Genomic DNA, 16,053 nt, shown 5'->3' with positions numbered 1-16,053 from the left:
CCCAATGGTAATTATGTCACAGGTGATGTTAGCTAATGCTATGGTGGTTATAATCCTGCAGTACATAAGTATGTCAAATTACACATGGTACACCTTAAACTGATACAATGTTATGTGAATTTTAATTCAATAAAGCTAAAAAAAAAAGATTTGCTTCATACAATTTTAGTGTACCTCTAAGCTAAAACATTTTCTAACTGGCACCACTGTATATTCCTAAGTACCCTAATCTAACGGAGAAGCAAGGCGTCCATTGCAAACTGTTGTCTTTACTTTCTGATTGCCACTCACTGAAGTGCTGTTTCACACAACTCTCCTGGTGACTGGATGTCCAGTAGTCATAGAATTACCCACTCATCTGCTCCAAAGGTGGATGTCCACTTTACAAACCAGACAAAAACACTGCGTACTTAGCTACACTAGTGACGTGGGTGCACACAGAAGTGGTTCCTGGCCTAGCAGCACTAGTGTCTGTCACCCAGAAACATAGAAATGGAAATTTTCTGCCCCATCCCAGACATACTTAGAAACTTGGTGGAGATCAGTAACCTGTGTTTTAATAACCCCTCCAGGGCACTCTGGTGCACACTAAGTTTTCAAACCACTGAATTAAATCATCAGTACTCAAAGATGAAGCAGATCACATGAATGAGAAAAAAAGTAGCAGGTGAAGGTTAACTTTGAGTTCACCTGGTGCCTAAGTCCACAAGTCAACTCCAGGGGTAGTTATGTGGGCACACAGGGCCATGGCAGTGCAGACTCCCAGACTGAATGAAATGGGGTGGGACCTGCACACCAGCTGAGTTTCAAGCAGGAGACAGTCCTAACAACAGTGACCAGCAGAGACCAGCTGCTGCTGATCTGTGCATATAATGTGTTCTCTTTGAGCAAACTTAACTGGTTGGGTGCGGAGGACAACTGCTTGCAGGGACATGTTCACTGAGATGCTGATTCAGGCATGTTTTCTCACACAGACCATGTGTCACAATCTGCTGAAAGCCAGTGAATGCGGTGGCACTGACAGCATTGACAATGTGAGTCAGACGCATCACAGTAGGAAATACTTTTATTCTTGAAAAGCAATTGTTTTAAGAAAAAGGAATCAAAACTGTACTTGTTGGTAATCACACTGGCCATTTTTAGAACAGCACATGCTACTAGGAAGAAGCTACTTCTTTTTTCTTTTTTTTTGAGATGCTTCTCGCTGGATGATCCGCATCTATTCTATGACGACGTGAATAAGACACATGATGAGCGTGTTTAGTGAGCGAGACTCACGCTCTCAAATGGACACTAAACACTTCTCTTGGCGGCAGTGGATGACCGAATAATTTCATTACATTTTTTCAGAGCTTAGAAAGACTAACCACTTAGTCACGCCAGAGCTCTACAAACCAGCATTAATAATCACCAAAAAAGGCACTTAAAAATACATTTGACAAGGAGTGACACTAATGCAATGAGGACTGGTCTAAGCCCTGCGCTAACCTTTGTTACAGTTCACACAGGAAGTGCATTCTCTGTCTCCATGTGTATGCGTGTGTATATATAAACATACGTATGTATATGCATACACCAACATCCATATACACGTACCTAGCTATCTCCGTAAGTCTCTGGGGAGGGGGAAAAACCATTTGTTTTCTTTAACTGAATAGTACACAAAAGTTCTAGTCACTTTTCTTGGAACAAAGAATGAGGGCATTGGCAAATTAATGGGAAAAAAGTACCCTACTACACCTTTCTATTGACAAAAACAGCAGTCAAATAAATACTGAGAGCTTTCCTAGGTCATCAACTATTAAAATAACAAAATATAACATTTCTTAAAAGTATATTCCATTGGAGGGAAAAGGGTGGACATTTTTGGTACTGTAAATCACACACATTCATATTGCTCAGGTTGAAGAGAACGTAATGAACGGAGGAAATTGCCACAAATTCCTTCCTTTCAGTACCCAAGTTTCAGTGATAGTGTGTTACTCCACTTAGCTTAACACATATACAAAGTCTTGTATAAATATATTTTTGGGATGTCTCAATTCTCAAGATATTTGCGCAGAGTGCTAAAAGTTCTTAGAGGATTTTTGTGAAATAAACACAGTTGGCCATATACCAGTCCACTGCTTACCCCAGGCCTGCGTATTCTGGATCTAGGTTTTGATAGACCAAACCCACCTGTGCCAGAGGTGGACAAGAGGCTTATCTGTCCTTCCCTGGAACAGGTGTACAGACACGTTCTTATTCTTAGGATATGAAAAAACAATTAGTAATGGTATTTAAAGTTTACTTACTAACTGTATAATGCCTGAGAACAAAGACCAAAGCAATTTTTGAAAGGTTAAGAGTCGGACTCTGGACATTTCCGTTTTTTAGCTGCTGGCTCTTCAGTCGTGTGTGACTCTGCGGTGCCTGTGTTGGGTTTGAGACTGGGCTCTGCTTTAAGGCTGTCCATGGCAACAGTGAAGCCTGAGAGAAGGTAACCCCCACCTCCGCTCATCAGTAGTTTCGGATGACTTCGATCTGGCAAAACCTAATCAAGACAGAAAAACAGACATTCGTGTTTTCCTAAGCAGATAAGGCCCATGCTAACAACACATGTGCCACAAATGAGAATTTAAATGACATAGATCCTCATGAAGATTTAATCAGACCAACTCCTAAGGAGTCCCTTCCTTCATGTGACAGTGCAGATAAAAGTGAAAACAACGGTGTAGGTAATTTTCTTTGAAAAATAAAACTGAAGCCGTTTCGCTTAAATTGGAAGCAAGTTTCTGGTGGGGGACTGGATTCTGTTCCTCCCTCTTGGCTCTTCATGATCAGCAGTGGAGCTGGGTCCATGGAGAACTAGCTACCTTATACACACCCAGCCAGAGACTTCCTTCTCCAACAGCCTGTTCCCTGTCAAAAATTCACGTACCTGGTAATTTCTGAGCCAGGTTTCAGACAGCCTGAGGTTGATAACCCCTCCTCTTTCCCGCAGTTTTGTGTAGCATTCCAACAGAGGCTAAAGGCATAAACAGAGCTCTGTTAAGAATTATTTTGAGGGCTACTTTCTGAGAATCAACAATCAGATGCAAGAACTCCTGCCCACTCCGTTTCAGTATTACCTCTTTATACTGGCAGTAGACCACGAACGGCCTTGAAGGAGCCACAAAGTCCAGCAAAGACAGGAGCAATGGAGTGGGATGGAAACGACTAGCTACAATTAAACTGCAAGGAAAATGTCAGACAAATTATTTCTCTGTGCTCCCGAAGCGGAGCACAGGTTTTAAAATGCATTTAAAATGTCTGTGTATTTATTTGCATGACTCACACAAGGAAGAGCTTTAAATACATTCTAGAGATTTCAGTCACTAAAATCATGAGCTATCACTTTCTAAGAAACACAAACTGGATTATAAGCTCTCATGGTGCTTGGCATCGCTAAGTGGCATTTAATGACATTCCTGATTTAAAAAAAAAAATCACCTGTAAACAAATCCAATGTTGTAATACTGGTTTTGCAGCTACCCAAATCTACCTCTTCCTGTCAGGTTTTCCTTGGCCAGTATCACATCAATGTGAATGCTTCACGACCTGCACGCAGTGGGATCACACAGTCCCATCTGATGTGCCATCACTGGAGAAATTCCTTCTAAAACTTCAAAACCAGCATAATTGATTTCCCACCTCTGCCAGATGCAGCCTCTTATCTTAAAAAACCCAGGACAGAACCATCACCTCTGCTCCCACTATAATCAAAGCAGGCAAGTAGACAAAGAACTCTAATCTGCTTGAAGCAGAGCCCATGAGCACCAAGACGTCGCCTGCGTCCTCCCATCAACGCACCCATCTGCGTTTCTTTCACTCAGCAGAGCGGCAGCTTCTAAATGTCTTTTCCTCTGCTCTTCTTGTCTCCTCTGCTTTTCCTGAATCTTCAAGAAGAAAAATAAGAAACCAACATACTGAGGTCATTCAATCAGGTTTATGGGAACTCTGGTCTGTCAAAACACCTAATACTTATTAACTTGGACTAAAGCAACAGAAGGAGGTCATTTACAAGGAAGTTGAAAACACACAAGAGCCTGTGTTACAAAAGCATCACTGAACCACCTGCACAGTGCTTCTGCATCCTCCAGCTCCATCCCACAGATGAAATCATACATGTGTGTACTCACACACTCTCTTTCTCTGTTTTGATACCTTGGGAGCTGATACTCCAAAGCCAAACCGAACCTCAGTGATTATGTGAAGTTCACTGAAGCCCTGAAGAAGACACTACAAGAGTAGGGGAAACGCTTAACATTCTTACATAATCCTTTTTGTTTCCTCTCTCTTTAGGCTCTTTATATTCTGGAACTTGAGAGACAATTTCCATTGTTTCTTGTTCTTCTGAGTGACTGCTCTCTGGGGCCTCTGCCATGCTGTCTTCATTCTCTTGCTCTGAAGGCTGTTTGTCCTCCAGCGTGCCATTACTTTCTTCAACGGAAGCACTGTCTTTTGGCTCTGAAGATAACATCTCGGCAGAAAATGTCCCATTTAAGAGACTGTCCACTTTGTTGAGGGGGAATTCATAAAGACCACTGAGGAAAGACTTTGGAAATCCAAAACATGCTGTTGCTGCCCGAACAGGTCCACCTCCAGGGTACAGCTGAATAATGGAGCCAAAACCTAAACAGACAAAAGAGACAAACACTTGCTCAATGGAGCAACTCTAGGCTACACAACCCTCGGCGTGGGCCACGGTGAGAAGACTGAAGGTCTCTCCACTTTGCACTGTTCATAGGCTGAAGATTGTGCAGCTCTTCTGTTTGGAGTCTATGAATACTCCCACTGGAGGTAATATAATTCCAAACAGGTAAATGGGAAGTCTTAAAGAAGCGTACGGTAAATCGCTGTGATCATACAACTTTGTATGTCACATCATTGGTGAGTGATTCTCAGTTTCCCCTCAGTCCAAGCTCCAAACAAGGCAGTTACCAGTTCTTATCTTCTATGGGTCAGGGAAAGGGCAGGCAAATTAGGCTGTCATGTACTCTTCCGGGGCAGAATACACCCCTAGTGTTCTTCCCACCCAATCCCCTCAATTCAGGCCAATAAAATGAGCACCAATAATCCAATAGTTTACTAAAATGACTGTCCTGGAGGTCCTAGCCAGCTTCAGGCTTGAACCATCCCCACTGATACAGCAGCTGGAAAGGGCACTGCCATCGGGGGTGCCAACACCACTCAGGCTGGGAGATGTGAACTGTGCAGGAAGGTCCCCGAGACCGGAGCTGTGCGGGCACACCCCAGTCACTTCACTAACTTCACAGTAACTCAGCCTCGATTTCTATGAGTTTGAATTTTTTAGACCCCTTTACTCAAACCACAGTGGGGTTTTAATGAACTTGAAAATGTTAACTCTTACCTCCCATTCGTTCCATCATTGCACCCAGCACCAAGCCAGCACATGTTTCCATCACAATCATTTTATTGCCAGCACGGATATTTCCCAACGTCAACATCTGGGCTAGTGTATCATATCTCATGTGGCTAAGGAAAAAAGATTCATTCATTTTTAGCTAAGCAAAGTCTGCTATTTAATCATCATTTTTCAAGTTTTGTTTGTTTGTTTCATAAAAATTATGTTGATAAGATTACTGATTGCTTTGGAGGCAACAGTAAAAAGGACTTACAATTTATGAAGTAGGAGGACACTTTATGCAGATGAGCAAGATTTTCATTTTACTTAAAATCATGACTTTCTTAAAGATATATTTTCCCCCAATTATACTTTTGAAAGGAAACAAAGCGTACTTAATTTTTCCAGGCTCTCTTGCATAATACATAACTGAAAGAATGCGGGTGGATGGCTTCACAACAGTAATGATGGCTTCATACCTGGCGAAAGAAACAACAGAACATCAGTTTTAAAAAACTGTTTTGAAAACATTTTATTTTTAATAATATGTTCTATAAATCTATAGAAAGGTTCTATATTTTTGTCTTTTTCAAACAAAACTACTTACTTCTTTTTCTTCTTTTTTATATATTTATCTTGAGCAAATTCTGTCTTGTCTCGGAATGTAGTACTATTTTCAATTAACTGCTGAACTATTTCCTATAAGAAAAGGAGCAAGCAGATTTCCTGAAACTTTATTTTCACCGAATAGATAACTTCAAAGGTTTCTTACCCCAGAATGTATCCAAAGGTCTGAATCTCCAGGCCCTTTTCCACAGTAGTCCAAAAGGATGAACTGTATATTTTTATACTCTATATAGAATTTGTATTAAAATATAAGTATTTTATAAATCCATTTAAATTGAAGTAAAAGAACAGAGATACACAAGAAAGGGAGAAAAGAGGTAAAAGAAACAGTCATTCCTGAAGACACTGGCTGAAAACATTACCGGGAATGAACAAAGTTAAGCTCTGATATGCACTAAGTTGTTATCAAATTCTCTTTTGCTAACAATATTAGTGATGTCCCTCACTTACATTCCTGCCTATAAGAAACAAAATCTTTGAGATACTGAATTGCATAAGCACTTCAAGCTATTTTTAACAAAAGTGTACAGTATTTTTACATTTCTCCTTAAGAAAAATCTGCTTTAAAAATCAAGCAATTTCCTAAGTACCAAATGAAAACAAAACAAACAAAAGAAATCCTTTGACTTTTACCTCTCCTTTAATGCCTTTGTCTTTCAAAGCTTTTATGTCATCTTGAGTAAGTTTCTGGGATTTCCCATCATCAATTATATTTCGATTATCAGTGCCCGCTTCTTTGGTCTCTAAGGAAGAAAATTGCTCTTGTGACATGTGGGATCTAAAATCATTCAGAAATCTTTCTTCTTCTAAGTTCATATCCACAACCAGCCCATCAGCCACTTAAATTTGGCCTTCCAGTTCCACTGTCCCTACCCTATCCACTATCCTTTCCTGTCATGACAATTCCAAGCCTCTAACTCATATTCTTGCTTCCACTCTTGCCCTTGTATGTCAGACTTCTCTGTTTAAAATGCACACTGGCTCATCTATTCCAATGCACAAAGCCACACAGTGGCTTCCTGTAGCAATTCTAATACATTCCAAAGATGACCTGCAAGGCTGTATATGATCTGGCCTCTGGTTACCTTTTCTGGTCTCATTTCTTAACCACATGGCCCCTCTTTCTGTCCCTTAGACACATCAGCATGGTGCCACTGTAGAGCTTTGCAGCGCTTGCTGCTCTCTCTGCCTGGAACGGGCTCTTATGACATCTCCAAGTGGGTGGATCTTTTCCATCACTCAGGTCTGAGCTCATTATCTCAGCCAAGTCTCATCTCATTTAATCTGCCTTCACTACACCTCCCTGCTTATCATCTTCATAGCACACATCACCATCTGAATTCATGCTGTTTGCTTGTCTACTTGATTATTTTTGGTGTTCCCCAAAGCTAAATAAATTTTATGGGATGGTCTGTCCCATGAACTGTTACAATTGCGTGTCTAATCATGCCTAGAATTTTGATGCTTAATAAAAATATGAATGCTAATTTAAAAGCATTTAATCCACTGGCTTGAACCAGAACTTCAATAGTATTTTAATTATTTAAGTTTAATGAAGTATTTTAATTCTATTGATAAAATATTTTAAGTACATTTATTTTAATGATTATTTAAGTATTTAATCTTAATTAACGATAACAGTTAAAATTATGGGGCCATTTGTTTTTGAACAGGTAAGGCACTGTTAAGAATTTCCTATGTGTCATATGACTGAACAATCAATGCAGCTTAGATATTAAATATGTTTACGGCCCTATTTTACAGATGAGGATATAAAACAGAAAAACCAAATAACTAGCTCAAGGTTACAAAGCAAGTGATAAAGCCAGAACCTAAACTCAGCTAAATTCAAAGCCATACCCTTTACCCTCTACTCTATAGGTTAACTACCTCGTGAGCTGTTACTTAACTTCTGGGCACAGAAAGGGTTCCACAACTGCTCTTATACTGAAGCCGCAAGGACTCAAGGGATTAAATGCCCGGCCAAGGTCCAAGAGCTGGTTAGCAATGGGCTGGAGCCAGAACCCAGGTATGTCAAAGCCAAAGGCAGACCCTAATTCATTCCACCAAGCTACAGTTTTTAGATTATGAGTTTAGATTTCTTTAGGGACAGCCTGGACTAGCACTTTAGAATTAATTGGGGTTGATAGGTTCTAAATAGCCAGCTTAAGAGCATCTATTTCATACATCCTAAGTAGTACAGTGCACCTGAAGTAGGCTCTTCCTTCTTCTTCTTAGGCTGAAGACTTCCTCCATTGGTCACTTCAAATGTGGTTCCATAACTATGGCCAATGACGTTATCCAAGTAGAACCACTGCTTTTCAAAAGTTACTTTCCTGGGGAAGAAATGCAGTCAATTAGCTGAATCTCATTTGCATTCAGCATAGGAAAGATACAGTCAATCTAGTTTATCTCAAAATCAAACTCCACAAAGGACGATCAGCAGCATGATCTCTGACCATGAACTGACAAATGACTAGAGAGAATTGGGTTGGGGCAGACACACAAAATTAATAAAGAATTCACAAAAACACTGAATTTCCACTGAGTGTTGGTCAGGGACTAGGCAGCATGTGTCAGGTGTTTCAAACTTTTTTTAAATTGAAGTATACTCAGTTTACAATGTTGTGTCAATTTCTGGTGTACAGCATAATGTTGCAGTCATATATATACACATATACTCGTTTTCATATTCTTTTTCATAATAGGTTACAAGATATTGAATATAGTTCCTTGTGTTACACAGAAGAAACTTGTTGTTTATCTGTTTTATATATAGTAGTTAGTATGTGCAAATCGTGAACTCCCCATTTATCCCTTCCCACCCACTTTCCCCCTGGTAACCATAAATTTGTTTTCTACATCTGTGAGTCTGTTTCTGTTTTGTAGATAATTTCATTTGTGTCTTTTCTTTTTTTTTTTAAGATTCCATATATGAGTGATATCATATGGTATTTTTCTTTCTCTTTCTGGCTTACTTCACCTAGAATGATGATCTCCAAGTCCATCCATGTTGCTGCAAATGGCATTATTTTATTCTTTTTTATGGCTGAATAGCATTCCATTGTATAAATACACCACAACTTCTTTATCCAGTCATCTGTCAATGGACATTTAGATGGTTTCCATGTCCTGTCCATTGTAAACAGTGCTGCTATGAACATTGTGGTAAGGTGTTTCACACTTTTTGATTTAATTTTCAATTCAGTAATCCTGGGACATAGCTCTTTCTAGATGAGCGATCTTAAAGCTCAAGGAAAGGTGTTTCGTCCAACATTCAGTTACACAGTGGGAGCTGGGATTCAAATCCAAGTCTGCCTGATCCCCAAGCCTGGTTCCTTCCACTAATCCACGCGGTTTACCCAGCAAAGAACAAATGGATCTCAGGAAGCCCTGCTTACCTTCAGAACATAGCCCACATCAACAGAACTCTGAATCCTAAAAGACGTGTACTGGTTAATTTTCTTCGTGCCCCATCCCACACCTTCTCTTCTTTCTCTGTCCCTCAGGAGGCTGATCATGACAGAATGCACAGATGCATCATGCAGGTTCCCTTGCTAAAGACTTTCCACCATTCTAGACCGCTGGGTGCATCACCAGCCTCAATTGTGTCTCTAAACCTTGTCACACCTCTGTATGTGTATGTGTCACATCTTCATTAAGTCGATTCACTTGAATCATCTGAGTGAATTTCTCCAAGATCCTAAGTATTCAGATAGGGCCAATTCTTGTTCTTTGCCGGGTCATCAGTGACTAACACATAATAGACACAAAATATTTGCTGACATAAATCCTCTCAGAGAAGCTGAAACTCAGCTCAGCCCAGTGTACATTCTTCCTTGCCTCATCCTTTGAATAGCCCAGTGCTAATGAAACACTGGGTCTGAGCTGGCTTGGGTTTACTCCTCTGGCAGCAGGTCTGATATGCAAAGAAGGGGGTGTCACTCAAACTGATTATCCTGACAGGAGGTCACTGCCCTAGTCAAGAACAGTGGGGCCCAGTCAGAAGGACCTAGAGCCACATGTCTTTCTTCACTGGGAAAGAGTGGGATTTGCAGAGATTGCTTCTGCCCGGTTGGGGCAGGAGACAGGAGAGACAGGAGAGAAGATGAGTGCAGCCCCAAGGGAAGAATAAAGGGGCAGTCTGGTCTGGGATGTAGTTGAGCCCAAAGGGTCATTTTCTAAGTAAAATGGAAATTAATGCTATGGCTTCTGCCAAGGAAACTGATGAAAAGTGTTTCAAAATATATGTCTAAAAAGTACTTTCCAGAAATAAAGATGTTGCTATCTGTCTCTCTGGTAATGAAAAGCTCTTGCCTAAAACAGCACATTGTTAACAAGCACACTCAAACAACTACATTTCACAATAAAGCACCTTAAAAGGACAATATGAGAAAGAAAAACTAAGCACCCCTATTAGTCTTTACCTGCACTTCCCCATACAGCTGTGAAACTTCAGGATCATAAATTTAACTTATAACCTAAGGACTTTGCTGCACAGCTACACTTCAAATAAAAGGTCTGAATAATTACTAGCACTTTCCAAAAATTATGTACCTAGGAGCAAGCACACATTACTAATAGAAAAAAAAAAGTACTGGTTTCAAGAATAAAAAATACAGTAGTGATGAGGGGAGCTCTGGGAGGCAAGGATGAGATCAGAGGGTGAAGGCTGTGAGAAGACAGGAGAGAAGATCTCAAAAACCTAGAGAAAGAACCACAGGACATGGTCGGGGGTTCGTGGAGAAAGGGGCGGGGCACCCGAGGGCCAAGAATGGGAAAGGGGCTCTGCGGAAAGACTAAGAAGGATGCTTAAAACATAGGACCAGGTATGAGACCACGAAGGGAGGCCTCTGTAGGAAGACAGGATGGGTGACGGAGATCCCGAGGGCCAAGGATGGGATCCTGGGGGCAAAGACCTCTTTGGGAAGACCCGAGAGGAGATAACGAGAGAGACACTTGGGGATCCAGAGAGTCAAGAATGGGACCCTGGAGGGAGAGGGTGTCTAGAAGGTGAGGGTGGGGAACACCAAAGGCCCGCAGCCTTACTCACTTTCTCCGCTGGACTTGTACTGCCTTGAACACATCTTCCCGTTTCAGAACAACGAAGTCGCCGTCGCGGATGCGGTGGTCCCCGGAATGCGGTGGCTGTGAGCCTGGTTGCTCCTCAGAGCCCTCCATGACACTCGGCGGGTCACCAAGCTCCGAAGGATCTCCCCGGGTCCCCGCGCTCCGCACCCCGGCCCTGGCCTGTCGCCGCTAGCGGTCTCACCTCCCACAAACCCAGGGGACGCAAAGCCCTCCGACCGGCACCGCCCACACGTGCTGCGCGCTGCTTCCGCTTTCCGGTCAGAACCTTGAGACAGCTTCCGGTAGCTTCGCGGCTTCCGTCTGGCCGATCCCTTGATTGGCTGACTTCCGTCCCGCCCCTCGGTCTCGCCACAGCATCGGGCGGAAGTTGCGTCACAGACGCGCCAAAAAAGAACTTGGAAGAAGGGACTTGGGTTTGCCGCTGTGTTGTGGCGCTCTGCACCAGGCGTCTTCCGGCGACCCTTCGCAGCCTCGGTGGTAAAGCTGAGGTCCCGGAGCCCCTCCGACAGACGCCCCGCGCGGGGTCGTCGGCAGAGTTGCGGGTGGTGAGACAGCGGGACTAGGACAGGGTAACTTGAGGAGCTCGGACCTCCGAGTCTCTCTCCTCCCCGCCGTTCTTTTATCTCCTGGGAGGAAGGGAGAGCCGGCCCAGCTGTGAGTTAAGAGAGCTTTGGGACCTCTGTCTTTTGCAAGTAAGGACTTAGTCTGAGAAGATGTAAATTTTTTATTAAAAAAATTTTTTTTGGTTTGTTTTATTCTGAGAAGATGTAAATTAAGTGGGGTTTTTAACCAAGCATAGCAGCCCGATGGGTGGCTCCTTTATTCATTCTACAGACCTACCTCTCGCATTTGTGTTGGAATATATACTAGTTATTTTCACTGTATAACCTCGTTAGAGAAAGATACATCACGTAGCGTCGTCGAAGGAGCGCTTTAGTTTGGAATGTGGAAACAAAGCTCAGTACTTTCACGAAACAATGTTGTTCTTGATGAGTTCGCTTAATTTCTCTGGGCTTCAGTTTCTTAACGTATGATGTGGTTTAGATGATTATCAGAGTCCTGTTAGTGCCCTAACATGATCTTGTTAGTTATTAACTTATCAGTTAAATCATTTAAAGATGCAAATACACTCTCTTAATGAATGGCAGTGCACTCTATGGGTATATTCCTATTTATTTTTATCCGTATGATATGAGCTATTTTCATTTTTTAATTGAAGTATAATTGATTTACAATGTTACATTAGTTTCAGGCGTACAACAAAGTGATTCAGTATTTTTATAGCTTGTACTCCATTTAAAGTTATTATAAAATGCTGGCTGTATTCTGTGTGATATACATTGCATCCTTTTAGCTTATTTATTTTATATCTAGTAGTATTTTATACCTATCCTCTTAATCCCTTTCATCTATTTTGCCCCTCCCTCCTTCCCTCTCCCCAGTGGAAACCACTAATTTGTTCTGTGTATCTCCGAGTTTATTTCTATTTTGTTATATTCATTCCTTTTATTTTTTAGATTGCACATGTAAGTGAAAACATATAGTATCTGTCTTTTTCTGTCTGACTTCCTTCATTAAACATAAGACCCTCCAGGTCCATCCATGTTGTTGCAAATGGCAGAATTTTGTTATTTTTTTTTAATAGCTGAGGAATATTCTTGTGTGTGTGTGTGTGTGTGTGTGTGTGTGTGTGTGTGTACACACATACCTACCATATCTTCTTTATCCATTCATCTGTTGATGGACACTTAGATTGCTTCCATAGCTTGGCTATTGTAAATAATGCTATAATGAATATTGGGGTGTATATATCTTTTCAAATTAGTGTTTTTATTTTTTTCAGTTATGTACCCAGGAGTGAAGTTGCTGAGTCATATGATAGTTCTGTTTTTAATTTTTTGAGGAAGCTTCACAGTGTTTTCCATAGTGGCTGCACCAATTTATATTCCCACCAACAGTACCTGAGTTCCCCCTTTCTCCACATCCTCTCCAACACTTGTTATTTGTTGTCTGTTTGATAATAGCCATTCTGACAGTGAACATACCTCACTGTAGTTTTTGTTTGCATTTTCAGATGATTAGCGATATTGAACATCTTTTCATGTGCCTGTTGGTCATCTGTACGTCTTCTTTGGAAAAATTTCAGGTCTTCTGCCCATTTTTTGGATTGGGTTATTCATTTTTATGACATTGAGTTGTATAAGTAAACTGTTTTCTTAGATAGACTTTATTTTTTAAACAGTTTTAGGCTTACAGAAAATTAGCACAGAAACTACAGAGAGTTCCCGTGTAGCTCCTCTTCCTTTCCCTTACCCACAGTTCCTTAGCATCTTGCAATACATTTGTTGCAGTTGATGGGCCCAAACTGATGCATTATTATTAAAATTCATAGTTTGCATTAGTGTTCATTCTTTTTGTTGCAGTTTCATGGGTTTTGACAAATGGATGATTTCATATACACATCACTAACAGTATCATACAGAGTGGTTTCACTGCCCTGTCCTCTACTTATATGAATTATTTTAAAACCTGTTTTTAAAGTCACTTGTATTTTGATTTATTGTTACTCAACCAGGAACTATATGAGTTTGAGTATAGTAAAAATGAGTATCTCACTATGTACAAAGTAGAAAAAAAAGGGAAGGAATAATTAGGCAAAAAGATTATAATTATAAATATGGATATACTTTCAGAAAAACTTCATTGCATTTCAGCAAATTTATCTAGAAATTGCAAATAACCTGTCTAATCGCTATTGACCTAGAAATGAATTTGCTTCCATTGTCTCTTTAACACAGTTGTAAGTCTCCTGGAAAGTTAGCTTGTTTCCCATTTTGTCCCCTACAGAGAAAGAAAGATTGAAACCTGTGTACCCTGTCCCACTCCCGTGCTTCCCCAGAAAGGTCTGTCTTAGATGTCTATGTAGAAATATCCATGTATCTGATAAAAGTGGATATGACACTGCTGTACTGGCCATATATAAGGAGCTGTGATGATGTAGTCGTAGTGTCACAGGTCAGGAGTATCTTCAGCCAGTGCTGCCCTATAACGTCTTAAAATGCTACAAACAAGGTATCTTAGAGTTAATTACCTGTCTCACTTTCATTTCTATTGTGGGAGCTCCTTGAAAATGGGTATGGTACCTTTTCTTATTTTCATCCTGTGATAAGTCCAATGATAAAAATAAGAAAAGGTGTAAGCATTCAGTATACTTAAACACATGTGTATACCTTAAAAAGATTTGAGGATTAGAAGAGTAACTGCAACTACTCAGCCTTAAAAAAGAATAAAATAATGCCATTTGCAGCAACATGGATGGACCTGGAGATCGTCATTCTGAGTGAAGGAAGCCAGAAAGAGAAAGAAAAATGCCTTATGATACTGCTTATATGTGGAATGTAAAAAAAAAAAAAAGACACAAATGAACTGTTTATAACTTAGTTGATTGATTTCTTGAATATGTGAAAGCACATTTGACTGTCCTTTATGATTGGATCACTGCATTCTGTAGATTATTTTTTAAAAACAGTAATAGAAAAAAAAAAAAGAATCAACGGGAGTGCTAGAGAAACAGGCTCAGGAAATGGCCAGGTACCACAGGAAACAGAGTGACTGGACCACAGCTAAGCTCATGCCCAAGAGCATCCTCTAAAGGACACTGCTGTGGCCACCACAGGAGCTGCTCCCGCCAGACAGCAGATGCTGCTGCTGTTGTCCCTGGAGTGAGATCTCAGTATTCCTTCTTTGAATCATAGTCCCTGTTGGGAGATCAGGCAGGGTTTCTGATTGGCTGGACATGTACCCACCACTGCTTTTGGGGCTCAGGTTGGCAAGTGTCTGAAGTTTTAGTTGTTCTGTGGTTGGAGGTGGCATTCTCCTCTTCCCAAAGATTCACACGCTACTGGATGTAGGAGGCTGGTGTCAGCCGTTGATAAATAAGTGCATAACCATCTTTCCTAAACAAATGAGAAGCAAGACAATTAAAATGGACAAAGATATTCGGTGTTTTGACATCTTTTATAAGCCTTGGCTAATTTGGGAGTATGTATTTCTTATGATTTCTCCTTTTTGAATTTTTTTTCATTTTTCTCTTCTTTTACTTCCATTAATTTGTTAAATTTGTGAAAGAATGGCTTGCAGCAGGGATGATGTATTAGAAAGGTTCTGGGCCAGAACCAAAGTGTACTTGGGTTTGACTTTTGACTGTACCACTTAGCAACTTTGAGCCTTGAATAAGCCATTGAGTCTGTCTGACCCTCAGATTCCTCATCTATATTATGGAAATAACGGTACCTACTTTATAAAGTAATTGTAAGAACTAAAGAGAAAATTTTCAGAGGACCTAGTCTATAATAGATATTCAATAAGTGATAGCTTTACGTTACCATTAAAGAAAAAAAGAAGAGTCACTGCAGAGTGTTTGGGGTTTGTACCACGCTGTGCAGCATCGCAAAGCCTATTTCCTAGTCTCAACCTAGAATACATATCAATTTTTGTTTATTTATTATGTTAGGTCTTTTTTAGGAGCACTATTTTCACCTGTAGTTTTGATGAGAACTTTTCTAATCTCTTATCTTTAGAAGACATGAATGGAGAGTATAGAGGCAGAGGATTTGGACGAGGAAGATTTCAAAGCTGGAAGAGAGGAAGAGGTGGGGGGAACTTCTCAGGAAAATGGAGAGAACGAGAACGCAGACCTGAGCTGAGTAAAGCCCCAGGACAACCCCCTTCCGGTAGGGGAGGCCAGTGGTAGATCAGTTTTGTTTCCGTTGTGAAGGAATCCGTTCATGTCTGTCATGAAAAGCTGTTAAAGTCAAATTTCAGTCTGTTTTTTAATTGACCTTACCTCTTTGAATATTTAGATGTTAATATTCAAAAGTCTTACTGAAACCCATAACTTAGATACTCTGTTAATAACATGTCAGGTTCTCATTGTTAGAAGGACAAAC

The 16,053-nt window shown here is 40.7% G+C and overlaps 2 protein-coding genes across 7 annotated transcripts in view; one reads left to right on the top strand and one right to left on the bottom strand.

Annotated features, from left to right (window-relative positions):
- Positions 1–1,635: 1,635 nt before the first annotated feature.
- TRMT6 (tRNA methyltransferase 6 non-catalytic subunit) lies at positions 1,636–11,438 on the bottom strand. The gene is made up of 11 exons (XM_006207365.4): positions 11,067–11,438; positions 8,222–8,349; positions 6,647–6,756; positions 5,994–6,085; positions 5,782–5,865; positions 5,393–5,517; positions 4,295–4,653; positions 3,832–3,917; positions 3,111–3,213; positions 2,921–3,007; positions 1,636–2,533 (listed from the first exon to the last, which is right to left on the bottom strand). The coding sequence occupies exons 1-11, from the start codon at positions 11,192–11,194 to the stop codon at positions 2,342–2,344; spliced, it is 1,494 nt and encodes a 497-aa protein (XP_006207427.1). The 5' UTR covers positions 11,195–11,438; the 3' UTR covers positions 1,636–2,341.
- Positions 11,439–11,482: 44 nt separating this feature from the next.
- MCM8 (minichromosome maintenance 8 homologous recombination repair factor) overlaps positions 11,483–16,053 on the top strand; it is a 33,964-nt gene continuing 29,393 nt past the window's right edge. For 3 of the 6 annotated variants that reach the window (XM_072943844.1, XM_006207368.4, XM_072943841.1), the window contains exons 1-2: positions 11,483–11,796; positions 15,685–15,837. In XM_072943844.1, the coding sequence (XP_072799945.1) occupies positions 15,690–15,837 (148 nt within the window). In that variant the 5' untranslated portion in view covers positions 11,483–11,796; positions 15,685–15,689. The remainder of the gene's footprint in view (positions 11,797–15,684; positions 15,838–16,053) is intronic. The other 3 variants (XM_072943842.1, XM_072943843.1, XM_072943845.1) reach the window with 3 other exon arrangements.

The sequence above is a fragment of the Vicugna pacos genome, chromosome 19 (genome assembly GCF_048564905.1).
Source record: "Vicugna pacos chromosome 19, VicPac4, whole genome shotgun sequence".
In the NCBI taxonomy this organism is placed as follows: Eukaryota; Metazoa; Chordata; class Mammalia; order Artiodactyla; family Camelidae; genus Vicugna; species Vicugna pacos.
The sequence above is the reverse complement of the archived record's forward strand: the minus strand, read 5'-3'. Positions and strand labels throughout refer to the sequence as shown.